Source organism: Dinoponera quadriceps, unplaced genomic scaffold (assembly GCF_001313825.1).
Source record: "Dinoponera quadriceps isolate SergipeBrazil2010 unplaced genomic scaffold, ASM131382v1 scaffold2600, whole genome shotgun sequence".
Lineage (NCBI taxonomy): Eukaryota > Metazoa > Arthropoda > Insecta > Hymenoptera > Formicidae > Dinoponera > Dinoponera quadriceps.
The window spans coordinates 342,786-370,361 of record NW_014556795.1 but is presented as its reverse complement, the minus strand read 5'-3'; the positions used below and the strand labels follow the sequence as shown (position 1 = coordinate 370,361).

General features: G+C 44.7%; 4 protein-coding genes across 13 annotated transcripts in view; 2 read left to right on the top strand and 2 right to left on the bottom strand.

Annotated features, from left to right (window-relative positions):
- The window catches only part of LOC106748200 (IQ motif and SEC7 domain-containing protein 1), a 53,818-nt gene extending 42,595 nt beyond the window's left edge, over positions 1 to 11,223 (bottom strand). For 2 of the 4 annotated variants that reach the window (XM_014626493.1, XM_014626497.1), the window contains exon 1: positions 10,167 to 10,995. In XM_014626493.1, the coding sequence (XP_014481979.1) occupies positions 10,167 to 10,393 (227 nt within the window). In that variant the 5' untranslated portion in view covers positions 10,394 to 10,995. Of the gene's footprint in view, positions 1 to 10,166; positions 11,056 to 11,200 lie in introns of those variants that run through there. The other 2 variants (XM_014626494.1, XM_014626502.1) reach the window with 2 other exon arrangements.
- Positions 11,224 to 11,270: 47 nt separating this feature from the next.
- On the top strand, positions 11,271 to 16,201 carry LOC106748201 (myotubularin-related protein 14). Of its 6 annotated transcripts, XM_014626507.1 has the most exons (8): positions 11,271 to 11,914; positions 12,156 to 12,271; positions 12,865 to 13,290; positions 13,379 to 13,971; positions 14,427 to 14,746; positions 14,824 to 15,253; positions 15,356 to 15,709; positions 15,799 to 16,201. In XM_014626507.1, exons 3-8 carry the CDS (start codon positions 13,204 to 13,206, stop codon positions 15,878 to 15,880), a joined length of 1,866 nt encoding a protein of 621 aa, XP_014481993.1. In that variant the 5' UTR covers positions 11,271 to 11,914; positions 12,156 to 12,271; positions 12,865 to 13,203; the 3' UTR covers positions 15,881 to 16,201. The 6 variants fall into 6 exon arrangements, with proteins under 6 accessions (XP_014481993.1, XP_014481996.1, XP_014481994.1 ...); XM_014626510.1 differs by lacking the exon at positions 12,156 to 12,271 and having other exon boundaries at positions 11,271 to 11,809; positions 12,901 to 13,290; XM_014626508.1 differs by lacking the exon at positions 12,156 to 12,271 and having other exon boundaries at positions 11,271 to 11,809.
- A 99-nt stretch (positions 16,202 to 16,300) lies between these two features.
- On the bottom strand, positions 16,301 to 18,667 carry LOC106748203 (peroxisome biogenesis factor 10). The gene is made up of 3 exons (XM_014626512.1): positions 17,824 to 18,667; positions 17,497 to 17,748; positions 16,301 to 17,421 (listed from the first exon to the last, which is right to left on the bottom strand). Exons 1-3 carry the CDS (start codon positions 18,118 to 18,120, stop codon positions 17,107 to 17,109), a joined length of 864 nt encoding a protein of 287 aa, XP_014481998.1. The 5' UTR covers positions 18,121 to 18,667; the 3' UTR covers positions 16,301 to 17,106.
- A 532-nt stretch (positions 18,668 to 19,199) lies between these two features.
- LOC106748251 (ras-like protein 3) overlaps positions 19,200 to 27,576 on the top strand; it is a 21,210-nt gene continuing 12,833 nt past the window's right edge. The window contains exon 1 of one of the 2 annotated variants that reach the window (XM_014626596.1): positions 19,200 to 19,918. The gene's annotated coding sequence lies outside the window, so the exon portion shown is untranslated. Of the gene's footprint in view, positions 20,129 to 27,576 lie in introns of both variants that reach the window. The other variant, XM_014626595.1, reaches the window with a different exon arrangement.

Below are 27,576 nucleotides of genomic sequence, written 5' to 3'. Positions count from 1 at the left end.
AAAAACCTGGTGCGTACCGACAACATTGTGTAAACTAACGGATCAGTTCTTCCGATTAAGCTGCCTTCGCTTTCAGGCGTCACGCACTCTTACGGTAACACACAAACACGTGAATCCACGGAATGGAAACACTCGAAAACCAAAGTGAGGTATTCTCGACGTCTTAACTATGAGCGTGAAGACCTTTGAATAAATCTACGTTTCACGGTTTGACGCGCGCGGAGGCGAATTCGGGGATCGTTGACCGCGTTGCTTCTCTACAGCGAGAGGAAAAAAAGCAGAGAGATCGACAATCCTTGACACTCGCGTGACCAAGGGTATTAAAGCACTCGCGTAATTACACGTCGCTACTGAGAGGACACTCCACCCTTCTCACGACCTTTTTCCCCCTCGCTGCTTTCGACCTCGCGCGAATCTCAAATCCAAAAGCAACCGCGTCATTTCTGGTGCAACCACGGTCATTTCTGTCGAATAAAAGCAAATGAATTGTTGCTCGCCGTTACAAACATCGAACAATGCAGAACTACGGACCTTTTCCTCCTCCCCCACCGTCGACAAAAAAATAGAAAATGAGACAGAGTGAAATATAATTAATCGCGTTAGCGTCGATTCGGAGCGAGAGCAAAGGCACTTCGAAATCTCAACAAACAAAAATAAAGAGATGCCAAAGGAGGAAATCGATTGAACATCGCTTTCGCTTTGCACTTTTTGACATAATATAATTAACGAAGCTTCTGTCGCTTTTACGCGGAATAACTACGCGTGGGCGCCAAATGACCCGGTTAATTATATCGGCTCTTTTCGCCCAAGTGTCGCGGAGTCGCGTCCAGTGCGCATTGTTGGCAAGACTTGGTCGATCGCACTGGCAAGTATTGATTTTACAGTGTGTCAATGAAACTGCAAGAATGTTCCGCGCTCTCCTATTCAGCAAAACTTCGGCACCGCGCGCGCGGTATATCTGTCGCGCAGATAGAAATCTTCCGACGCTTCGGTTCCGCGCACATTGTACAAACGGCACGCGAGTATTCTCTCCTCTCGTACAATACACTCGCGCGTTATGACAATAAACCAAATGCAACCTAGGCGCGCAATACGACGGCAATAGCCGCCGGAGAATCTGGTGATTTATCACACTTGTCTCGCGGCTCCTCGTACCGCTACCGTTTCCGCCGCCCGATCGTGTCAATAGTTCGCGAGTTTGATACGTCGTAAACTACAGGCCCCGTTCAATGTAGCGGGCGCGGGTATTCTTTGCTGAAATCCGAAATAACTCTTGCTTGAAACAAAAGGAAGAGATAAAGAGCCGTCGTGACACGAATGGTTGCCGCAAACGACGAAAAAGATAGGGCTTTTGTCGAGCGCGCGATGCAAACAAATGGAGAAAAAAGCACCAAAACCGATACACCGTTTGATTTTCAGGCTTGAATTCTGTTGCAAGAAGTCGGTTTATAGAATAGCCTGATCTTAACCTTGCGTGGCTCAGTGACAGAGGATAAAGCACAGGGCCCGGAGTGATTTAAAAAGTTCGAAACTCACGCTATAAAATAGTACTTTCAAATAAATGATCGTATCTACCGTTGATTTGTTGCTTGAATTTTCGCAAGGAGAGATAACTCAACGAAAACTTTGGCACAATGAAAGATCAAACGATACTAATGACACACAACTGAACGCATTTACAAACGGAAACTATAACTTCAGCTGTAACTACTGTACACAGTTGACAAAGTTAATGTTCTGTCTGACAGAGTTCAGTACTTTACAAATAAGAAATGGTTGACGTGAGTATGTCGGTTTACCGTACCTATGTCAGCTTAGGTGCTTCTACTCTTAGCGAAATTCGACCGGGTTTTACCTCAATTACTGAATCTTTGCTCGAATTACCGAGGGAGATTTAACCGTCAAGGGAAGTTTTCGTAAAGATATAATTCTCATTTTCCACGAGGTACCATCGCCTCCTTCGCCAAACGCGGTCCATTATCGAACACTCCATGTAGCCCGTGTAGTCTCGAAGGAGATTTTGCACGTTCGATGTTTATTGCATCAGGAACGGCCGTAGGGAGAAAGAGAGGGAGGGATATATATATATATATACGCCGTGTCCTTATAAGTGCTTATCAACTAGTTGTCGGAACGCCTACCGTACTCGGTTAGAAACGTCCAAGTGTCCCAGATTTACGGCGTAAACGACGACACACACACACACACACACATATATATATATGTCCATCCTACGCTCTAACCCAAGCCAAAATACTTTCAATCAGTAATCGATAGTAGCGGCCCCCGGAGCAATATTTCGACCGAGAGTGGCGAGCGGCCTCCTCGCTACTGCGATCCATTTAGACCACGCGTACATTTACAACATACTGAGACCACTAACCGCCCTCATGTACCCGTTCTATGTGAATTCTACGAGCATGTACAATGAAAGTAACGCGGTTAAGTTCGTCGTGCTCGAGCGTGATTCTGCGCCGAGCATGGGAAATTTAATCCAAGAATGTCGAGCGAGGGTGTTTCATAATGGATATGAGAGGAAGAGATAAAGAGACAAAGAACGAAATAGAGCCACGTATGTACATAAAATCAACAAAATGTTCTAATAACATCACGAGAGAGAGGGAGGGGAGGGGGGGAGGTTGGAACGCTCCCGATTTTCCGAGGTGTCTCAGAAAGAATTCCGACGTTGACAGTCGAGCGCGTTCCCAGTCGTCCCCGGGATTTCGTCAGAAAATCTGTAGGGTTGAGAAGCAGCGAAACGTGCCCTATTTCCATATTTAAATCGCCGTCCGTCTCACAACACGGTCTCGCACGGGACACGGCTCGAAACATTGTAGCCGCGCGGCACACTCGGGAAATCGTATAAAGCATTCTATCGGTTGTCGGGCGTTATTTCCCGCTCCACCCGCGAACATTACGCGTCGCGATAACTGTAGTAGCGTCGACGCGTCGTCGTCATTGCCGTCGTCATCGCGCGCGCGAACACTTGGCGAGAAATTTTCTACGTGTCACCGGGAGTGGAACATTTACGGCTGCGCCGCCGCGGTTTCGCGATTCGCATTTTTAGTCCTTCACGCATCGATTCTCGCGTCGCGCGCCCACTTCCGTTTATCGACCTTTCGGAAAAGAGAGAGAGAGAGAGATACTACTCGGCGTTTCGACCGCCACGCACGTGCTTAATCTATCGGGGCGTGGGCGCGTAATACCTCTCTCGCGGTAGAACCGTACGCTGCTGCTGCTCCTTGCCGCCACAAAGAGCCTCTAGGAGAGCTCCGAAGTAGTCGGGGGAAGCCTTGGATTTAGACTCTGCTCCGTGTGGTCTACCGGCTAACTATAGGAGCGCGTAAGTGGATAATTTACGGGCTTCCTAGACGGCCCGTAGAATTCAACGTCTTTCTCTCTCTCTCTCTCTCTCTCTCTCTCTTCGTGGTTTCTTCCGTTAGATATCGCTAGACGGTGCAGGTATCTCGCGGTGTAAACTTTCGCGGGAAAACGCGCGCGACGACTCCTCCTCGTCGGGTTACTCTCTCGATCCGCGCGACGCATTTAGCTCGCGTGTTTCTTTTTACGAAGCCCGCTGCTGAGCGCCACTGACCATCTACAAGGCGACGCCGCACACACGCCAAGATGCAGCCGTCTTGGCACGCACACCGCGAGGATGCGGCAGTAGCGACAGTAGTGGCAGTGACGCTCCGCCGTCCGTTGCGACCGGCAACCTTGGCCGAAATGCCGAACCTGTTTATCTGGTAACGCGATTTACCACGCCTACCTTCTAGTAGTGCTCGCTAAGAATCGCCAATCTCGCATCGAATCGATTTCTTCCCGATTGGCTATTATGTATATTACGGGAGCTCGTGAGGTAACCGAGTCTAATCGCGACGACAGAGTTTGCGTCCTCTGACATCGACGAGGAATCGTTCCGTCGTTAGTAAAAAGTTTACCTTCGAATAGCGGATTTGATACTGGACGCATAATGGTTAAATTGAGTTTCTAAACCGATCTCCAAAAATAGTTCATCCTCCCTGATGATAACATATGACTTTGCGTAGTGAGAACAGTTTCTTCGAATTTACTATGTTTATTTGATTAGGTTCGTTTAATATAGACAGTATAATTTCATATGAAATATCACTTCGTTCGAATGAAAATATTTAATTTTAATACATTTCACGTAAGGACAATTATCGTTTGAGAAGCGAGGCGGGGCAGATTGCAACGGATTGACGAACGAATTCGTCAGTAGAGAAGAAACCGAGAGATTGCAAAAACACGATACGACGTGTTGATGACGAGGCATTCGGGACTTTAAGGCAGCCCCCGCGAATAACGGACTTCAGTTGAGCGCAACGCACGATGATAATGCCACGTTGCGTGCGGCTGCGAAGTGGGATTAAAAGTCCAAAGTCCTCTTCGCAGTGGTCCACGGGGAAGTGAACTATTTTCGTCGTCCGCCGTGAGGGCGAGGGACGTCCCCCTCTCGCCAGACGACCGCGGCGACGAGGATGACGACGACCACTACGACGACGAGCACAACAACAAAAACATTGGCACTTTCACTATCCACGTTTTTCCCGCGTGTTACGCGTTACGTTAATGATTTCGCGATCGGCGATGCTAATCTACGCCAATTAGTCACGCAAGCGGTCGGGTTAATCGTTTCATTGGAAACTCGAAATTGAACTTTGAAGCCGTCTTACGGCGAGACATGCCCACATCCGATAAGGGCGATCAAGAGCCAATCGTTTAAACGTTGCTCAATGAAGACAAAAAGAGAGCAGCGGGAGAAGTAACTCTAACGTAGGACGCAATCGGCGCCGAGGAGGACTGCGCAACGAAGAATCGCGCGACCCCGAATGGCAATCTCACGGTTGCAAACCCACGTTAAACGTTCTCGGTATGCGCACGATAAAATAATTCTATCTCGAGCATAATCGGGACGTCGTAAGGCAATCGAAACATCTCAAGGTAACGGAAGAAAATAATGACGAGCCCAAATTTTGATCGATGCTACTCTTACGCTTTTAAGGATAATTTGTGCCTACTGAGACGGCCAACAGGCTAATAAAAACTTATTTTAACCATTCCGATATATTTTTTAACTTCTCTCTTGAGCCTATAATTATATAAATTGAATTTTAACGTCACCTTCAACGATCTATTTTGACGTTAAAACAGCGAAGACCAAAATTTAGGACCTCATCAGAGTCGAAAAGTTGGGGCTATATTATATCATTAGAATTGGAATTGAATGTATTGTAAAATCTAACGCCTGCTGTTCTGTAGAATTAAAGATTTAACACGGAGCCAAAATTTCGACTCGGATAAAGCGTCTGTATAATTTTGCATAGTTCGTAATGGCCGCCGATGGTTAAAGACGCGCGTTCGCTTTCGATAAATGTCTAGTCCTTTCGGGAACGCTACGAAGATAGATGTAGGAAAACTTGTCACCGTTTAGCAAGCTCGGGTGCGAGCATATTGTACGAGAACATCGCTATAACATGTTCGTACCAGATGTAAGCGAGGACAGCGACGGGATAGAGAAGGCTGGCCATTTCTTAGAAACATAAATCTCTTTTTGACCACGTATTATATGCTTTCCCAAGCCCGTGACTGTCGATTCTCTTTCTCGTTGGTGTAAACGAGGAAACGCATGGCATGCGTTACGACGGTCATTCGCCGAAGAGGAAAAGCACCGGAGAGGCATTTAAATTTTGCAGACGGTTCTCTTCGCGCGTGTCCGAAACAAACCGCCGCGCTCCGCGAATTATTCTACGGCACGGGCAAAGCATGGAGAAATATTCTCAGCTGCATATTTTCCATAAAATTAAGTCGACTAATGTGTAAGCTCAATTAATTAATTATATTAATTAAGAAGGCTCGCTTATCGCGATATCGTACACACAGAAAAAAGTTATTTTGGATTTAGTATACGTATTTGTTCAACTTGGGTTTAATATAAATAATATAATTTTACGCCAAATATCATTTTGTTTGAATGAAAATGTTTCACTAGAGTAATCGTGTTGTTTGGTAGAAAAAACAGTATTATTTAGAGGAAATTATGTTTCGATCTCACAATAAAAAAATTCACTTCAACTATATATTAAATATTGTTTCGTTGAGACAAGAAAATTCTTTAATATAATGTTTCTTTAACATAAAATTCTTTAATATAAAATTTCTTTAACATAATGTTATTTCTTTCAAATAATTTATTGTTTGTTATAACGATTGTAACGTTTGGATGAAAAAATGTGTTATTTAATATAAAGATATTTATTGTTTGAGAGATCAAACAATCTAGTTTGTTGAATAAAATATTCGTTTGTTTGCTCTATTCCAAAAGAGAAATCTGTTTCAACTAAAGAAATTTCATTGCATCCAAAGATATCTTTTTCTATGACCAAAACATCGTCAAGATTATTTCACGCAGAATAATCACTGCGAAAAGTATGTAAACGCTGTTTTTGTAAAGTATTGCAGAATACCACGTGTCTTTTTTTCATGTAATTTCGGCCTTGAAAAGAATTGACGCAAAACGCGAGAGAAAGAGAGGACACTCGTTGAAGAGAGACACTCGAACTGTTTGCACAGCTGATGATGAAATTGAGGATAAAATACGAAGGGTATATAATGATGTTAGAAACTCATTACTTATCAAAATATAATAAGAGTTTTCCAGCGAACGTGTACGTACGTGCGGTGTAACGCACGTAAAAGTACGAAATTCCGGTCACGATTCTTTCGACGATCGATGCCCGTAACTTTTCGAAAACAATGGACACGCCGGATGGGCCGCAAGCGGCAAATCTGTGTCAGATATCTACCGACCTCCGAATCGCACGAGGGCAACCAATTATGCGCGGGATATATTTGGCGTGACCAGTCGACCTCGTCGCGTAATGTTGCAACCGAACGTGCGCGCAATCCCTTTTTACGGGCGAAAAACGAGCAGGTGTGTGTGTGTGATGTTAGCGGGTCGAAATGCGAATTTTTACGATGCGGGCAAATAGCGGGCAAACGAATGCCGCACGAATTTTTATAAAAATTCGCACTTGCAGGACGTTAACTTCACAGACTTCTAAAACGCGGGCCGTTAAATAAATATCGTACGGCACGACGCATGAAAAAAACGTTCTCTCTTTTTTCCCCCCTTCTCTCGCTCGCTCTCTCTTTTTTCTCCGGCAGGCACAGAAGTTTCGGATATGCTCGCGTCTCCGTTGATCTAAACAGCATCGTCGACGAATAAATCGGGCGCGTCATTTGCGTCACACGTGTTTGCTCGATTAGCATTTTGCCGGTAGCAGCGGCGCGTCGCACCGCGGTCTCTCGCGATACTCACAATTGCGCGCGCGAGATAAAGAGCTCCGTGGACGTAGGAAAACTTTTCAGGAGTTCGGGGGACGGACCGGTTCTGCAGCCCAGATGTATTAAATCACGAGCGTAAAGTTAGGCGCTTCAAAGCGAGATCCTAACAGGTCAAAAGGATGTTCTTCAAGGTCACCGTTGCTCCGGGGAGTCCCGAATGATCTCTTTTTTGCCTCGACGATTACTAAGCGAACTTATATTTACCGCGTGATTTTTCCTCATTTAAATCACGTCAGCCTGATTTCGTCATCGTCGGCCAGAAAAAAAAAACCAAACGTGTCATAATAACCATTAATGAAAAAACATTTTTATCGAAATATCGAGAAAAATATTAAATGTCAAGTAGCCGTATGAAAAACGTTTCCGCGTCATTTTTTTGCAAATTTCATGCGGATGAAGTTACAAAACGAGGAGGAAAATCGATGCGTCCGCGAACCGTCGTGACGATCGATAACGGAAGAGCGCGAGGAATTACAAAGTGTCTGATAGAATTCTTAATGATTATTACAGCATACACACCGCGTAACGACACGTATCACGGTAACATCCTTCCTAGAGTCTATCGTGTGGGAACGTCTTACGCGTTGCGCGTGTACTCTTTTTCAGATGGACGATACGCGCTTTACCAGGTCGTTGTGTCTACTCCCTACGCGTACTCTCACAATGCATTAGGGGAGTACACGCTTATGAATGCAACGGACGCATTCGAGTTATCCTTATTAAAAGAGTGATACGGTTTTGTAATGCGTTTCCTTCCGACGGGCGTATGTGTTCTCCGAGCAATAACATCTTTAATTAAGCACGGTAGAGCGAGGCAGATGCAGCCGATGTAAAACTACAATTTACGAGTGTACGGCCGAGAGAAAGAGAGAGGGAGAGAGAGAAAGATGCTGAAGAAGTGAATAAAGATCTACACAATCCCATAATGCTCGAAAAGTTAGTCTATTATTCTCACCAGTGTAACACATGTGTAATTTATTAAGTCACTCGCGCGCAGTGCTGAGTGATACGTGACGAAAATCTGTTCCCTCGAAACGAGGGGTTTGAACGAAAGGAGGAAAGGGAGAGAATATTTCCTGAATCGTCGATTGGTAAATTTGTATCATTAACTAACGACTAATGTCTCGTAATTAATATCCCATTGATATAAAATTACTTCAATGACGCCCGCTCTCAATGCCCGCCAATGCCTGCCGTCTCCTACCTCGTAAACAAGATTTCAGCGAGATGAAATTTTCCACGGTGTAAGAGATAAAGCATGAGCGGGGAAATTATGTTCCGCGATATTTCGCATTGAATAAACGCGTATCGCATTAGCGCAACTAGGCGGTTAGCGCGCGCACGGGGCTCTATCTGGAATTCAATGATACGAGTGCAAAATCGTCATCCTCCTCCTCTTCCACCTCCTGCCTCACCCCTTCTGCCGTAGATTATCAATTTATCTGTGCACGCACTCGAACGTTGATAGCGCCGGACGGACGCGCGGGATATCGCCTGTTTTACGTTCGCTTTAATAACTCGGCATTATCGTCACGGTTTCAACCCGAGACGAGAGAGAGGCATGTCTCCTGCGAATGCACGAATTGCGTATTATCCTTCGAATACGCGCGTCGTTCACCGTCGTTCCCCGTCCTATACACCCGTCATACATGACAAAAAGTGTCTGTGTAAACACAACGCGACGCGCTTCGCGATCGCACACTCCGTCGCTGCAATATCAATTTCGCGATGATTGATATCTGATGGCTTTTTCTGGAAGGGAGACGCGTTCGTGTCCTGCGACTCGCGTTCGAGGGTGAACCACCCCTCCGTCGTAACGCAATTCGCGCTCGACTCTCTCTCTCTCTCTCTCTCTCAGTAGATCGCGAAAACCGGGGAAAACGAAGCGCGAGCAACGGGTGGTGGGTTGGCGAGGAGCGACGAGAAGCCGAAGGAAAAACGCGCGGGAAAAAGTGGGTGCGCCCCTTTCGGTCGCCCGATGTCCATTTTAACAGCTTCGTGCCGTACCGACTCTGCCGCGCGCGATGGCCTCTTCTTTTTTTTTCTTTCGTTTCGAAAGTGAAAACGCACTTTCTAGTTGAAACTTTCGTGCCATGATTTTTATCATCTACGATGTGTCTTACTTGAACGTGGACAATGTACATACAGCGGATACGGCAATTCGAGTATTAGAAATCGCATCGAGCGTGCACGCACCTTTGTCTCGTTACGAGCGTAACAGCGTAAAGATGCGACTGAAAAAGGCAGACCTCTCCCGCTTAACCCCGCGTATGCACGTACCTTCCACACCTTCGTAAGGTTTCGTTTCCCTTACTCCGCCTCGCCAGAGGTATCTCGTTTAAGATGCAAAAGATATGTAAAAGTCCGGCGCGCAAACGCGATGTTATCGTGAGCGCGAGAAAATAATACAAAAGCTAATTTCGCGTCGACAAAATAATTCTTCTACCGCCGCGGTTTGGTTCTCTCTTTTTTTCTTTCTATCTCTCACTCTCTGGATACACCGTGTTACCTTTTGCGCGCTCAAAATAAAATAAGTACCGTATTCAGCCGCTCGGAGCGAAAGAAAAAAAAAGGTAAAGAGGAAGCAGGAGAATCGCAAGAACGTATAAAGAGCGCGAAAAAAAGAAAGGGAGAGAGAGAGGNAAAAAGAAAGGGGGAGAGAGGGGGGGGGGGGGACAAACTCGCTACTCCCGCGGCAATCTGAATGTCCGTTTTCCAACGTCTCCGTTCTCGGTAGTCCGACATGTGTCAGTGAGAGGATGGAAAAGGACGAAGGATAAATAAGCTGACGCTCTCACCTGTCATCCTGTAGACGCTTGAGGTCGGTCATCTCGCGCTCGAACTTGAACTTTGACACCTCGCAGAGCAGGGCGTCCCTCTCGCCGACGACGTCAGCGAGTTCGCGCTGCAGCCGCTCGATCTCCGCATACTGACGGCTGATGAGCTGGTTCTTCTCCTCGAGGATGCTCTCCACGTCGGGGTCCAGAAGGGCGCCCGTCTCGACACTACCGAGCACCGCGCTCATATCGGTTTGTTTACTTTCACCGTGCGGCGCGCGCTCTCGCACGCGCTCTCGCGTGTGTGTCTCCCTCGCGTGTTCACTCGTAAACGTCGCGCGTCGTTCCACCGCGTCGGGGAGGACGTACGTCGCCGCCGCCGTCGGCCCCGCACGATTACGCGAATGACGCGCCGTGAGTCCGTGCGCGAGACACCTCCGGCAGCATATCACGGCCAACGACACGATCGACGATACGCACCGTACACGCGAAACAGCGCCGTCCGGGCACACCGCGATCCGACAGGCTCTCACCGCACACTCGCCATATTGCGAAACGAGCCGCCTCGTATATTCCCCCACGTCGGACCGCGCCGAGGTCCGATTCCGCCGTTCCACCGAGCGCGCACGCGTCGCCTCGCCGGTCGACGGTGGGCGTGGCGCCACCGCGCGGCCCCGAGCGCAACACTCACGTCGGGAATCACGGTCGATGTCGCGCGCAGCCGGTATTCTATCGATGTGGGCGATCGTGACACAAGCGTACGAATTGAAATCGACGCTGGCTCTCGGACCATCATTGCGACGATCAATTATCCCCACGAAATGATCCACGCGACATGCGTGCGCTTCGCACGATCACGGCTCGGTGTGTCTCGACAAGCGTAATCAATTCATATTATTTTGCCTTTCAACTATGAGTATCAAAACATTCGATTATGTGCACGTACATTTAATATATACATTCATCCTATGTTGAAGATCGAAATATTCGTATTTAAAGACGAAAATAATGAAAATGTCCAGGTTAGAAACATATCCGAGCGTTGCTACTTTTACCTTATATTGGAATTGGACTTGTTCATTTCAGCCGAGCTGGACTTGCACTTTTTACCTTTAGAATGAGACAAGGGTGTAAAAACCTGGCGTTGAAGGGAGGAATTTCCAGTGCGAGGCACTGACGGTTGAAAGAAACGGGCCTATTAATTGGCAAGCGGCGTAAAAACGTATCGATCAACGCGGACGCGTGCGACGAACGCGACGTCGCCGAAAGATGGCGAGGAAATGACGGGCGGGGAACGGCGAAGCGAAGATGCGGGGAGAGGAGGGAGCAGCGCTCGCGCGTGGCCAGGCTGACCAAGGCTGGTGTGACGGCAACCTTAAAAGACGCGGAAACGTGACCCCGATAGGGAAGCGCGTATCAAACGTTTGTGGAAACGGCATTGTCGGAAGATTCAAACGCGCCGATACGCGTGCGAGTGAGCGAGGACGCGCGACCGCCGCCGCGTTTCATCACACGAGAGCGCGACTGTGAAAGAGAGAGAGAGAGAGTGTGTCGTCGCGAATCGGAACGTGCGTGCGGCCGAGAGGATGTATTTTTAGAATTTCGGTAACTGTGCTCTCCAAGAGAGTCCCGGCGCCACGGACGAGAGAAACGGAAAAATACAGGTTGTGTAACAAACCCAACGCGTCATCATGTCCGTCCGCCTGTCTGTCCGACGTGGAAACTCGGCGGTGCGTGTTTTTAATGAATGGGCGGCGTGGTCGACGTTTGTAGGTTATACGCGGCTCGCGAGTGATTAATCCCACGGGATCGCCCGAGAGAATTATGTACACGGGGAACGAGCGCGCGTGTTACTCACGATTGATCGCGCGCGATTGATATCCCTGCCGGGCGAACCTGTGCTGCACATCGTACTGAGAATTCGTGGCATTTCGCCCTGCTGCTCGTTTTCCGCGTTTTCGAGCGATCTCGATGCTATAATTAGTAAAAATATTAATAAATATATTTGAGGTTGGGGACGCGCGAGTAATGTGAACGAGCGTGTGTGCAATATGGATCACGTAACGAAAATTCTCTGTTCCTCGTTGATCAATGGATATCACTTATTAAATTTTCGCGATAACAAGGTGGGTGTATATTAGACGTGCGAACGAGCGAATACGAATGCCTCGCCGCGAAGTTCGGGACACGTGCGCGCATAAATAAATCGTTAATCACCACGGAATAGGGAAAAATTCCATTTCTACCGTGATCAATTGAATTTCTCGCATTGAATGGATAATTCTCTTTGTACTATGTGCCTCTTTCATTTTTATCCGCTACACATGTTTTCACGAACATATAGCAGCCTCTCGCATTTAAATAGTTAACAATAACAGAAGTCTTAGATCACGATTTGTTTGTTTTGTCGTCCAAAGGTCGTTCCAATGTCCTTGCGGAAAGTTTCGATGAATATTTCGTTCCGTTTCTTCAGCCTGAAGAGCATTGTTACTATGTCAATTCTTACGTTCACTATGTGTTGATTGACTCTTGCCAAATTCCACAGTGCAACACAAGTGCAATATTGATATAAAACTCGACTCTGTAAAACGTGCTATAAAGAATATATTCTTATAATTTAAATTAACAATAATGAATTTTTTATGTTATTAATATATTTATAATTTTTTTAATAATAAAGACCTGTTGTGTATTCATGTTGTGATTTGTTCTGAAAAAGGGATAATATGATTAACATAGAGTTGTACAAAAATAGAGCATACGATAGAATGCGTCAGATGTTATATATACAACGGAACATTTTCGAATGGAGAAAGTTATACGTAACAACCTGAAGATGAATTCCACCGAGAAGAATTTGATGAATATCGATTTGCAATGTCATACGTGCATATATATATACCTTGAATTAAGTGTTTGTGCTGTGTCTCTGCCATACAAATTACCAACAGCTAATGCCTCGTAAATTTAATTGTGACTGTCTGAAGAACTTAGTGCCTCCTTAGGAAGATTACTCGAGCAAGTCAAAAGGCACGTCCAGGCAACGCCACGAGGAATCATGACTGATATTACTGTCCAAGATTTACAGGAGCTTGTCGAACACTTCTCAAAGACCACGTACAGGACCAGAGAAGCGGATCGTACAGTAATTATCCTACAATATACACGGATGTGTGTTCGCACGATTATCGAACTGTCTTTTGTGTGATCTAACGGAATGATTATCTTTGCAGAGCCAAGCTATTATGCAACGATGCCTGCTGCTCACTGGCTTAGATTACAATTATTTTACAGTCGATAATAGCAATGGCGATCTTTGCGCGCATTATCCTAGCCATCTGATAATATTTAGAAACGACAAGTGTCGTCCGTTCATGTGCGCGAATTCGCGGTCAACGCTGTCCATAAAGGGAAGCATAGGCGACAACATAGTTCATAGCATGTACGACCCTAATAAGCTGAAGAAATTAATGATAGACGCGAGAAATGCCAGGTGTCGTTCGAGATTCCCAGTGCCGGTGATATTTTACGAGGGTAAGCACGTGTGCAGATCGGCGACGTTGTCCGGCGGTCCAGAAATCTACGGTAGGGCCGGATTAGATTACTTCTTTGGCGGTGACGACGATCACCACTCGGTGCACGAACGGATCAAACGGATGGACAAACCTCTGCCTTGGAGAGAAGATTACATGGGACAGTCGATGTTCACAGATTGGCAATTGTTGGATAGAGTTAGATCGCAAGACATAAGACTTTTGAGGGCTCTTATGGTAGACACTATCATAGACTTCATGGTCGAAAAGAAGAAAGTTAAATATGGGATGAAGTAAGGATGCGACACTAAATATCTTTCGTGTATTTGTATGTTGTGTATGGCATTGCATAGAAACAAATGTTTAGAGACCAAGGGAAAACAGAGTTATCTGCTTTCGTTACATTTCACTTCAGAGTAGTGTGATTATTGCAATTGGAAGTACAGTTTTTTTCATGTGTTATTGAAAGGAAAGAAAAGAAAAAGACGGCTCTTTATTAGATATATTTATTTCGTTGAATAATGAAATAAAAGGATCTTGTGGAGGTACATACATTTGTTTTGTTATAAGAAAGGAATATAAATTGCCGAAGGAAATTGCTTACATAGATAATAATTATTCCACTAAGATGTTCACCTTCGTATAGACACAGTAAATTCCCATAACAAGTTCTTAGCATGAGCAGTCTTTTATTCTGTGAATCCACTTTTAGAGACCCTTAAACAGAGCTCTTTTGTTTGGTACTCAGCGTGACTTCCTCGGAGAAGGTAGACAAAGAGAACAGATACAGGCATTTTACTCTCGTTTCACTGCCATATCCTGGATGTGAATTCTTCAAGGAATTTAGAGAACACGATTATCTGCCCAAGGGCCTGGTATTCGATTGGTATCAAAATTACGTAGATGCGCCAATCTCTGTACCTGAAGACTCGATATCGAATCAATTACGGATCAATTGGGATCTATATACAACGTGGGATCTAGTCAAATTAACGCAAAACTATTTAAGACTAATACTGAGATACTTGAGCGATAGTAACGACGGGATATTGATTCATTGTATCTCAGGTGCGAGTCGAACACGTTACTGCTTTACCTTCTAAAGTCGCTGATTTCCAATTAAATTAATGTATTATTACTTTTAGGGTGGGACCGCACGCCGTTATTTATTTCGTTATTGAGAATCAGCCTGTGGGCCGATGGAGTAATTCATCATACGTTAAATTCATACCAGCTACTTTACTATACCATCGCCTACGATTGGATGCTTTTCGGACACAATTTGGAAGATCGGCTCAACAAAGGAGAGGAGATATTCTTCTTCTGCTTCTATTTCCTAAAACATATTTATGACGATAAATTCAGCATACACAAGTGTCCTGATAGCATTAAACAAAACGATCTACAGCCGGATAATTTCGTCATTGCCGGCGAGCCTTTTGAGATAGTGAATCCTAATGTGAGTCCCAATAGTTCGACGAGTTCCGACAACCAAACAAGCGCAGATAGCGAACCACCAGCTGTGTTTCATTCCGACTCTCCCATGGAGAGTCAAGATGACTCTGAAGACAACGGGTACGGACTTATTTCAATTATTCATTCATTCACGAGAATTTCCTGTTATGATTTTCATCGAACATATCAATCTCTTAACCCGACGACACTTTTAACACATAGAAATACTATACCTGGAAAATTCAAGACCTCTCCAAAGAAAGAAGGCGGTGTTGCGGAAGGCTCACGCTCGCCCTTATCTGCAAATCGCACGTCTCCGGTTGGAGTTCCCATACCGTGCAATCCTGGTCTTCGACAACGAAACGATTCGACGTCCTCGACTGGCTCATGGCAGTTAGTATCAGGGACTGGTAGTCTCTGCGGTTCTACGACACTTAATGCTCCGCCGATAGACACCGTGTGGTCTATTGATTCGGATTGCAAGCCCCATTGCAAAACTTGCACACTCGGATACCGTATATCTCCTCCAGCAACTGGACGAGGATCTACCGTAGAGAATATTGACGAAGCCGCACAGTGAGTTTCCGATCAAGTTTGCTTATGGATAATTCGCACATCACTTTGTTTTTCTACCAAATTAATCCACAATTCGAATTTGATTACAGAGCGCGTAAGGAACGGTTGAAGTGTTTACGAAGTGTATTTTATAAGATCTACCCACACATTGGATTTCGAATGAAGGAATAGCGAGACGGGTAGCGTCGGCCTGACCAGTACGTTAACGCGCTGTTAAGTACATGGAGAAAGTCGAAGTCATTTCCACTCAACGCACATCCTTGTGAATAAGATGACGGCTTCTCTGAAGCGTCAATTTATTGTTAACGGTATCTTTGTCCAATTTAACAGTTTTATAAACCGCGACTCGAGGAGGATGAGAAGGTTATATATTATTGTTTCATTTAAGGACGATTTTATTGCTTCGCTCTCCCTCTTTCTTACAAATGTTGCATAAGAGTTGTAGCACGCTATGTGCAGAGATAATTGAGAATAAAACTTGATATTTTTGTATATGTCTACATTAATAAATATGTTACACTATCAATTTCATTTGTCATATGAGATTAGTATTAACTCTTCAGCTGCCATGAGAATCGCTGGTGATTCTCAATTGTAGTTTATCACAGTGCCATGAAAAACATACATATTACTCGACAAGGATATGAGATCCTTTATAAACCTGGAAATAATGACTTTAATTATGCAGTGTGGCACACACAGGGAATACCAATCTTTATACGTTTATACGCAATATGTAACTTTTTTTTAACAATAAATATATTGTATTACTTTCAAATTTGACTTTGGCATCTGAGTAATAATTTTCATATTATATGGTGGCAAAGATCCTTATGTTAATCCCTGTTAGTCACGGTTAATTATGTCTGTATAAATTTATAAGTGGTACAGACTACTAACCGGTAGAAAGTTTCAAGTTGATCTTGACTGTGTCTTGATTATCTTAATAAAGTTCTAAGAAATAAAGATGATAACTCTTTACTACACGTTCTGTCTTTCAAAGTCAATCAGAGATTTAAGTTGAGACCCATAATGTTTTTATAACTTATTACTTAAAAAATGTAAATTAAAATCTTCGAATAGTATAAGATTATAGAACTACTACGCGAATATTTTCATTTGGCTTCAAAAATTGAATCTTACTAATTAAAATAGATTATATGTGCGATATTTTCACATACAATGATGTATATCTTAACATAGAAATTTCTATCATATAATTCTACATACATGGTGTTTAACATGCTAAAGAAAGTATTTTTTTAAGTATATTTAATTATATGTAAAAATTAACTATTTTTATATGTAAGTATATTGTACAGTTTTTACATCTTATGTATAATACAACACAAAGTTCTCATATTTAAAAGAAATATTGCATATACATGTATAGAAAGTTAAAGATTCATTAGATGTATGATTCGTGATGGTGGCACATGCTCCCTGCAAAATGGACATTGTGGCTTGTTACGTAACCAGTCGCTAAGACAATCCCAACAAAACAAATGACCACATAATGTCGCTGTTGTTGCTGCAGTCTCAAGGCATAGTTGGCAAGTATAACTGGTATGGCTTACATCAAGTGGACTAGAGATAGTGGTAATATTCTGTGGCATATCAGTCTGCCAGATTTTTAATAGACATTGAATTATAGTAGTAATCCCTAACAATTTTAATCCCCAACTGACAGTGGCTACTTGTTGACCATATACCTTTAAAACAATAATATAGAGTTAGGATATTTAATATATATTGTAAACTTCAAGTGCAATGTAGTAAAAAATTACCTTTACATAATCTAAGCCAGTGATTCTTCTACCCCAGCTGTAAAATCTACCATATATGTAGAAAACTCCTTTGTGGAATAATATAAGTACAGGTACTATGGCACGTAACTTAAACAGGAAGATATTTAGGACTGCTACTGCCTCTGCTGTCAACTGGTTGTCTGGTTCATTAACCTGCGCTTGTAATTTTTTCAGCATCTTCAGCAATAATCTTTCTCCAAAGATTTCCAACATAATAGCTAGTATTCTCATCTGGATTTAAAGGATCAGCTTACAATATCGATGTCGCAAGTTAATCATGATGTAAACTTTTTTAAAGAAACTTACAGCTAGTGATGGAACTTTGAGTTCTTCTATATTAGCTTGCACTATACCGGTATATTCTTCGCCTAATGTTTGATTACCCATGCCTGACGTGAAGGTGAAGTAAATTAATTTGAGCGGAGTGTTGAATTGAATATATTGGTGCCATCTTTTGTGTAACCCAAAATTATGCAAAATCTCGGATAATCTCTTCTGTAGGTTTTCCGTGAAATCGGCGTCCCGTTGATGCGATCGCAAAATCTCTGCTTGAATCGCATATTTTAAGTTTAATTCGTGATGGAGTCGGTTGACAGGCTTCATTTTGGGATATACAATGTTGCTTTTAATATCAAGGTATTAAGGCACTTTCACGTATCTTGATAGGTTCATTATACTGCAAAGAGCAATGTTAAAGCGCGGAATGATACATGGGTTTAGAAGATATCAATTTTCTTGAAAGTTTATCACACATTTCTTCTGTCTATATTTGTACTCTCTTTACAACATAGATCACAAATTTCTTTGGCTATTGTGTCGTTTACATAAATTGTAAGATTCAAGTGAGCAAAATAAAATGACACAGTAATACGCATGTAAATAAAAGATGCCCTGTTTTATATTTTGCATGTCATATGTATAATCACACTATTTTTTCCTCCATAACACTCGAGTATTTAGATGTGACGCGTTTAAAAGTTTAGACACGATATTGGGGACGTCATGTGAACACCTGCTGACATCCAATAGAAAAATTCTCATTCGAAAAACACTAGGGAACGCTTTTGCCTCTAAAGCCCAATGGATTAAGGTTGGACTATTGATTAGGATCGAATTGAAATTTAGCTAATCAGAATATCGATCACGTAACTTTTTCTCTAGGACAGAAATGAGAACTTATGCCAGGATTCATAGTCGAACCTTAGATTTAACATCTTCAGATTCTATACGGTTCATTTTATTGGCTACGAAGCATCTGAACATGAATTTAAAGAGGCTTTAAATGTACGATCCAACTATGAATACGGGCATTAATGCTATTGGAATCGGATGCAGTGTTAACTCCTCGTTGGAGTAACGACAAGAGACAATTAACACAATACCGTCGACTTTTTTTCAGAAATACCTGTATAAATTAAAACAAAGAAAAAGAAGTCTATTCCGAGCGCAAAGTGAAGAGATATATTGACAAAACGGGTGTGATATCAATAGGTACTTGTACTTTTTATCTGCACTCTAGCGTTCACAATGTGGCTCGACAACGATCAGCCCTGGTGACTTGCAACTAGAACGAAACCGTCGGTACAACAGAACGGTGACCGGCGCCTCTCGGCAACGTCGATGCTAATGGCGGCGGGTGCATACGCTAACGTAGAGGGCACGGCAGCGGCGCGGCGGCATCGAGAGGCATCGCCCTAGATAACGGTAGAAACGCGCAGTGGTGTCGCGTTGTCTGTTCTCGCGAGAGTGCGAAAATCGAGCGGCGGGGGTTACAGGAAGGCAGAAGAAGGCGGCGGCAGAGAGGCGCGTCCGTCCGCGTAACAGCGTCGTCCTCGTCGTCGTCTCCGTCGTCGTCCGCGAGCGAGTCGATCGATCGATCGGTTCGCACCAGTGCCGATATCGGCGCCGAGACACGAGAGCAAAAACGCGAGAGAGCGGCGACGAGAGAAGAAGCCCCCCGGTGTGGCTACGTACATACGCGGCGTGCGACTCTCCAATTCGTTCGGCCAGTGCGGGTATTAATCGGACACTCTCGTATCTCTCGGTCGTTTCGTTGGTTAGTGGCTGGCTCTCCGCGACTCGTCGGTTCGGTCCCCGAGAGCGTTCACAGCGAGAGAGCGAGGAACGGACATATCGGCTTTCTTTCTACACGCGGGCTCTCCATGAACTCGTGACAGTGTGGCGACGGAGAAGCGCGGCCAGAGCCGAGTGGAGTTGAGTTAGAGCGAGCCGGGTCAGGTAGTAGCGCGGCTAATCGCCGGGAAATCTCAGCCGAGGAGACGAAGAAGAGGCGGACGAAAGGCGAAACGAGAGGAGACGATCGGGGCGCGCGTGAGAGACAACGAAGGCGTGAAAGGAAGAGAAAGAGAGAGAGAGGAGGAGAGGGAACGAGAGAAAGAGAGTAAGACACACAGGGAGTAAGAGACTGCGTGCGTGTGTGTGTGTGGTGCGCGCCCGAGAGCCGCCGAGCCGACTTGCGCGAGCGACAGAGACGGAAAAAGAGAGAGAACAGCCGCGGAGAGAGAGGAGGCAGAAGAATTATCGAGTAAACCCGGGAGATACTGTGTTCCGCGAACGAAGCGTGGGGCTTTCAGGAGGCACGAGAGAGGAGGTAAGGACCGGCCGGGTCGTGCGGCTTCTAAAAAAAGATCCGCGGTGGCGATCCCCCCTCCCTTGTCCGCCCGCACCCCCTGCGAGAAGGCGCCGTGCATCGCCGTGGCGTGGCACGCCGAACCGACCGCCGCCGGAAATCGTTCACGGCGACGGCGGTGGCGATGACGACGGTGGTAGTGTGGTGGTGGTGGTGGTGTGATGGTGGTGATGGTCGTTGTCGTCGTCGTCGTGGTGTTGGCGGCGGCGACTCACCGCTTGTTCGTTCGTGTTCGTTCGCGGGGGCTCGAAACCGGCGCGATCGAATGCATATCGTGGCCGTTAGAAAAAAAAAAAAAAAAACGCTCCGGAGAATAGAATTGTGCGGCGCGTTTAAAAAGCGCCAGTGATCGTTTTCGCACGGGCAGCCACCGGGAGCCGAGACGAGTCGGAATTTGTGCGCCGGTTTCGATCGGACACGCCGCTCGTTCGGCTCCCGAGACAATCCGTGGAAGAGGAGGCTCTCCTCCGTCGGAGGGGAACAACGACGGTTCCCAAACGACGATTCTTTCCTCCGCATTATCTCTCCCGGTGATTTTCCCAGCGAGGAGCCGGTGAATCTCTCTCGCTCGCGTGAGCGAACGAGCGAGCGAGCTTGGTCGGGTTCCTCTCGTTCCGCACCGGGCAACTAGCGTTTCCTCTTACGGTCACGGCCCACCCGGCCCGTTCGCGATAGAAAGAGCGTGTTTCGCTCGCATCCTTCACGCGGGATCCCCACGTTGGTTTACGCGCCGTTCTTCTCGTAAACACCGCTCCGGATTCACCGGGGTCCGACGATCCCCCCGACTAAGGCCGGATCCACTGTGATTTTTGCAGCTCCCCGAAATCCTCCGAATAACGAATTTTGGAATTTGTCTGGTCGATGTTGTGACAATTAATAATGAAAATGCTTCGAAATGACCTACCTCAATTTTGTAAAATCTTGAGGTAATGCGATTTTGAAGTGCACGCGAATTGTATATCGCACGCTGAAAACGCAGTGGAGATCCTCTGTGGTAGTCAAGGGTGCTAGGGCTCGAGCGGTCTCGTTTTCTCATGTTCTGTTTTTACAAGGTGTCGGAAAACCGACCGAACCATGGTTAGTATGTGTTTGCCGGAATGTGTTTTCGGAGACCCTGGTGAGCAATGCGAGGCGAAGAAAATAGACCGCTCGGAAAGAAGAAGCGTGTTTTTCCCTACAGGTCGCCGCGTCGTCCGTGTTTAAAATAAAATATGTGCCGCTTGGGCTGTCGGCGAAGAAAGAGCCCAGCTAAAAGAGTGCATTTGTAGAGCTAAAAAGCACAAAGGAGCATAACTGAAAAATGAAGAGTTTTGGGGTCGGTTGAAGCACCGAACGCGGGTAATTTGGTCTTGTTTCTTTCGCCCGCATTTGTTCGCCTTAATCTCTATATCTTGCCTCTGTGAAAAGTTGAGTAAACTCATGTTAACTTGAATCCTCACATTGTGCATCTTTCTGTGCACCGATACAAAATTTGTCTGATTTTGAATTGATGTGTTACGGGGAATTTGAATGAAAATTCACACGCGTCAATTCATCACATTTCGAACCTACGGTCTTTTAAATCTGATCGTTGACACGAATCTCGTTAGTTTAAGCCCGCGTGACGCGGTGACGGGAGAAAAGAATGGGGATTAATCTTTTTAATATCGAAGCAGACGGAAAGAGAGAATGATAGAGCGAAAGCGGGAGAAAGAGAGAGAGAGGGAGAGAGAGAAAGAGAAGAGGTGGAAGAGGAGGTACACGAGGATGCGCAGCGCGCAGGAGAGAAAATCACCGTAAAATGTTTAAAGAGTCCTATTGATCCGACAGATACAGAACGCATCGCATATAAAAATATTGACTCGGAGGCACACTTGGGTTGATGTTGAAAGAGAGCCAACTCTTCTGATCGTTCGCCCGCATTTATAGCAATTTGCCGTTCCGTAGGGAAAACACCCTTTCCCGATGTTTTATTTATAAATATAACGTAGATTAAAAATATGAAAATTTAAATAAAGATAAGATTGACGTTAATCGAGAATGCTCGAATGTAAATGTCGCATTGATCGTCCGGGCAAAGGTGAAATTAAAATCTAACATTAGAATCTAACAGAAGGAACGAAATATTTAACGTTTGATATTAAAACGAGAAGGTGTTAAGTTGCAATTAAAAGTCATTTTCGAGGCAGCTGCATCGAGCAGTGAAGTTCAGCTGGATCAGCGATCGACCTTGCTTCACGCTTGTTACGCTGCTATTCTGGTACTTGAAGATACGATTTTGCGATTGGTTCGCTGCGTCTCGACAAAGATCGCGAAGAACCGTGGCGTTTTAATCCGCAGTCGACTCACGTGAGTCACCGCGGCGCAGGAAGTGACTCGAGAAGAAAGACGGCAAGAGTGTGTCGTATGGCCGGCGTAATGCTGATCGGAGTATTCCTGCAACGAGAAAGAGAGATCGCGTTAATATCACTGAGAAGTAACCTCGGCGTATGTCACAACTAATTCCCATCCCACGAATAGATCATGAATAGAATTTCGAAGTTTTGCGATGGGAAAGCGTGAATTTGATTCGAGCGTGAAATCCAAGGTACCTCGTCTATTTACCGTAATTCCTCCGTGAGATCCGCCTTGCGATTCGCGAATGCGCTTGCCGATTTTATTCACGTATTTCTCACACCTCTGATCGCAAAAAGTATCGCGATAACGTCATTCGGCGAATTGTAACGCACATTAACACGTTGAACATTGTGTGGTCGCCGGTGACCGGCGCTGACGTGACTCATTAATTTACGCGTGAGACGTAACGAACTGTACTTGACTCTCTATCGTCCAAATTATTCGCTGGAAGTTTCCGAGAAGCACGCGATGCACGCGAACGAGTTAAATAAGAGTTCAACCAAAAGGCAAATAGATATGGAGAGGGAAAAAAAGGAAAGACCACAGATGTGCAATTGCATTCGATATCGCCGCGTATCGCGGTTGGAAACGATAAGGCCGGGCATTATTTAAGCGATAACTCGGCAACGAATTATTCATCCTTGAAAGTTTACGAGAAATTTCATCGCGTCCGCGTTGTTTGATCGATGGTCATGCACGATTGTGAAGAAGATCGATGTCGCACTTACGTGAATTTATTTGTAACGGAGAGCGACCCTCTCTGTAAACTCTTTCTCTGTATCGCCCATTTATTTATTCAACGATTTATTGTCGGGATATATAAATGTCGTATAAACGCGATACTTCGTTATCGACGACTATAAATTTGGATGATTTGCATGCTAATATTGAACTCAAAGCCGAGTGGTGTAAATCCTTCGAAAAGCTACAGTTGATAAGTAATTAATGAAATAGCACGCACACACACACACCGCTGATATATATTCACACGCATGGTATAAAATTTTGCGTTAAATTCAATACATTTCAAACGGTCCGCTCCAATTTTAGTGTTAATTCAGCACAAGGCAAATATATTAAAAAGTAGAATACGTTAATCGACACTGAAGTATAAAATGTATTATTTATACGCTTATATGTTAAATATCGACACAACACAAAATATTGAGATAATATAAGTACATTGTGTTAAATTAACATACGGGTACGTTGAAAATTTGACACGAAAATTTTCACACAAGTGCAAACTGTGCATCTGATTTACGGTATATGGAAACCAACGTTATATTATTGAAATAACGAGATAAGATTTTTTCTCTCTCTCTTTTTCCATCATTGTTGAAATAGAGAGATAAGGTCTTTTTTCCTTTTCCCTTTATCTCGCCAAGGAGATCCCTTTCGTACGCTCACGTTCCCCGGTCGCGTCTCCTTCCGACTCCGCATCCGCTTGTTTCACGCTCTTACAACGCTCGCCATTTCCGCTAATCTCCTAGAAACTCGTTAAGCCTATTCAATTTGCTTTAATCGTTCATTCGTTCGTGACAATTTGATTTTCGTCGGACGAGATTTTACGCGTCAGCTGGTACATCGGATCGCCGGGGGTTAATACGATCGTGAATAGATTGCGCGAGATACCGGAAGGAGAGGGAGAGAGAGGATCCTCGTCGACTCTCTCGCGTGTGTAAAATCCGAGATCGCTCGGGAACTTCATCGCCGACCAGCTTTCCTGAAAGTTACACGGCTGAGCCTGCGATAGAACGCGCTGCGCTGTAAACCCTTGCGCGCTGATAAAACGCGAAGCCAAGCAACCGCGGGCGACTACGCGAATTCTCGCGGCTCCACGAACGATCACGCTTGTTAAACACGTTATATAGTGACTACACTGCGAAAACGATACTCCGCTCGACTTTGAACCCGATATCCGCGCGTTCGACTTTACGTCTCGTCTTCGAAGTAGCGTTATTTCCTCTCGCTTTCTCTCCTCTCTCTCACTCTCTATCGCCGTGTAAATACGCTGTTCCCGCGCGATATCACGCTAATTCGGGATAAAGTTCTGTACTCGTTAATAACTCGCTGCTCTTCGCATATTCCCCCGGAGAGAACTGCTAATTCGGATTGCCGAGTCAGCTCTGTTAAACTCGACGAATGCGAACTTTCTTAAAAATAGAGAGAGAGAGAGAGAGAGAGAGAGAAAAAACTAAGGAAAGATTCAATTGCTTCTTTAACGAGCAATATTCAACTTTATTGGTGATTTAATAATTTTCCGTCTTGTCGGGAGGTTTTACGCATGAAAAGGGAGGGTTAGGTTAGCGGCGAATGCTAAAACGATGGCGTCATTAATTTCTACGAAAGGTGGACGTTTCACCGGGAAGCTCAATAAGGACTCTCTGAGGGTGTCGTTACGCGCCATGAGGTTCACGAACCCCATGACTCATTGCGTGTCACGCAATGATGCGGTGTATGGAAACCTATTATTTCTCTTCTCCTCTTTTTTTTTATTTTACTTTTTGTATGCCGACAATGTATTACGGTGCTCTCCATTCACCGGCACTTTCTTCCACATATTTCCACCACTTACATCACGGCGAAAACCGTTGATCGTGCCGCATTAAACTGTGCGGATCGGGTCGAAACGGAAATTTAATAAATAAAACCCAACGGTTTTTACCGCGTCCGACAGCGTTATATTAATCATTGTCTCGGTATAATCTTGAATCCACGAGAGCGACCCGGCCGGTTCGTTTTAATTATCAACAAGTGCTCATTTAATTAATCTCAAAGTCTTCACAAAGCCCTCATTAATTCAATATTTGCAACACAGAAACGGTGAGAGTGCAGCGAGAGTCTTCTGTTAATTGCGAATTGATTATTTGCCCCGTGTCGTGTAACCGTTAATTGATTATTTCTTTATTTCATACACATAATATGGGAAAATTATTCTATTAAACAGCCGCCGGCTCTCTCGGCCGTTTTAACGTTAATGCAGACGGTTAAGCGTACTTTCATATCGTGCTTCATTATGGCGGCGCATAATACGCGCCCTATATATGCGAAGTCGGCCTTAGGAGGGCGAGTGATTTCCTGCATTTGTCTCGCGTAGGCAGCGTGATCCTACTCGTCTGATTAACATATGAATTCTTCGGGCGTAAAATCAATGCCCGCTCTCTTCGCGACGCCGTGTGCGATATTATATACGCCGATATCGCCGCGTAAAACCATTCGAGGCATGAGAATCAGCGTGGAAAGAAATACATTATCTCGGTCGAGAAGCCGTCGAGACTTTTTGATTTATCAGTCTAAAGAAAGCGATATGCGAGAAATTCGTTACCCGACAAGAAAAAAAAGCACATAAACTGCTTGTGGCGCTCGTGTGTGTGTGTGTGTGTGTGTGTGTGTGTGTGTGTGTGTGTGTGTGTGTGTGTGTGATAAGTATACACTTTAATGCACCGCGGTGTAACCGCGGCGAACGAGAAAGGCGGTGTTTTAATTCGTTTTCGCTTCGTAATTCATCCGCTTGCATATGTATGCTGCCCGTTGCCGGACGAGTGTGTGCGTGAAACAACAAACTGTGGATCTGTTGAAAATAAGAGTAACCGTGATTAATTACGCGATCAAGTAGCGAAACTGGCGAAAAGTAATTTTGCCGCGTTAGTTCGAGCACGTGCGCGCGGTATGCCACGTTGTCGCTGCGTTAGCGTTAACAATCGTGTCTATTTACTTCCCCCGGTTTTACGATTACGTGTATGATTGCGTACAACGCGCGTAATGCCTGTGATAAATGGGTTGAAAAAGGCGCGATCGGAATTATCGGAGTTTCCGACATTGATTAAATCGTCGTGTGTGCGATACCGCGGTATCGCTCGCGTACGTGCGTTTCGCGTTTTCGCCCAGTGATCCTACAAATCTCGAATTAATGTCAGATTAATTCGGACAACTCCGTGTGCGATCGCTCGATATAATTAACTCCAATGTTTGCCCACCGGCGCGGACACACAATGTACACTTTGTACCGGCCGCGGACACAGTGTTGCATGCGGTCGAATGGTAACTGACACATTGGACTAATCTATTAGCCACTAATGCAACATCTCGAGCGATGGGAATCTGTATCGCATGTCCTTCCCGTGCAGACGCGGCATTCCCTTCGGTTTCTCATGTCGCACAGTGATCCGAGATAGATATTTTCCTCAACGAAACTCACTTCTTCAAGCTTCACCTCAAATTGATATAAATGCAACTTCATGATGTCCTATACAGTCGAGTAATCAGAAATTATCAATTATTATTTATTTATTATCATTTATTATTCTTTTATCTCTCATCGGGAAGTAATGTAAAATCCTTTCTAAAATTATGTCAATTCCTTTCCTTTTCAAGAATATCATAAAAAAAGAAATGACGACTCTTTAAAGGAAACTATTCATAAGAAAATGAAGTTATTTTGTATTTATCTATAAAAGTAAGATAAATGTTGAATAACTTACTTAACACGTTCCCTGCCGCGTGGGGCGTATACGCCCCACGCTGAACTTTCCGTTCAAGCCATTTGGTATTATCATTGTAAAATGAAGAATTTTTTAAAAATTGAATATGCAGTCGATTACGGGCATCTTAGTACTACTGTTCATGCCTTCATTTAATCGTGGGGCGTATACGCCCCACGCGGCGTGGTGGGCAATTTTGTTTCGCCGTGACTTGTTTTCTGCATTCCTCGCACTGCGATCAGTCATTTATTCGCGTGTCGTTGATACAATACGTACTACTTTACTGAAGCTGGGATTGATTTATAGTTCAGTGTGTTAAACGAAGGAAATACGGTACGTACATATTATTTAAGTGTTATAAGTTCGGATATTTTGCATTAACAAAAGGTTGCAATTTTTCCCGCCTTTTCTTCTTCAAACCTTTTCCAAATTTTACAATAATTACTCCTTATAAGCAGATATGGCCTCACACAGCAACAGTATTTCTAGTGATGATTCTGACGTGCCACTCGCAGAAATTTTAACAAAACGCCCTAGGATTGCACGAGG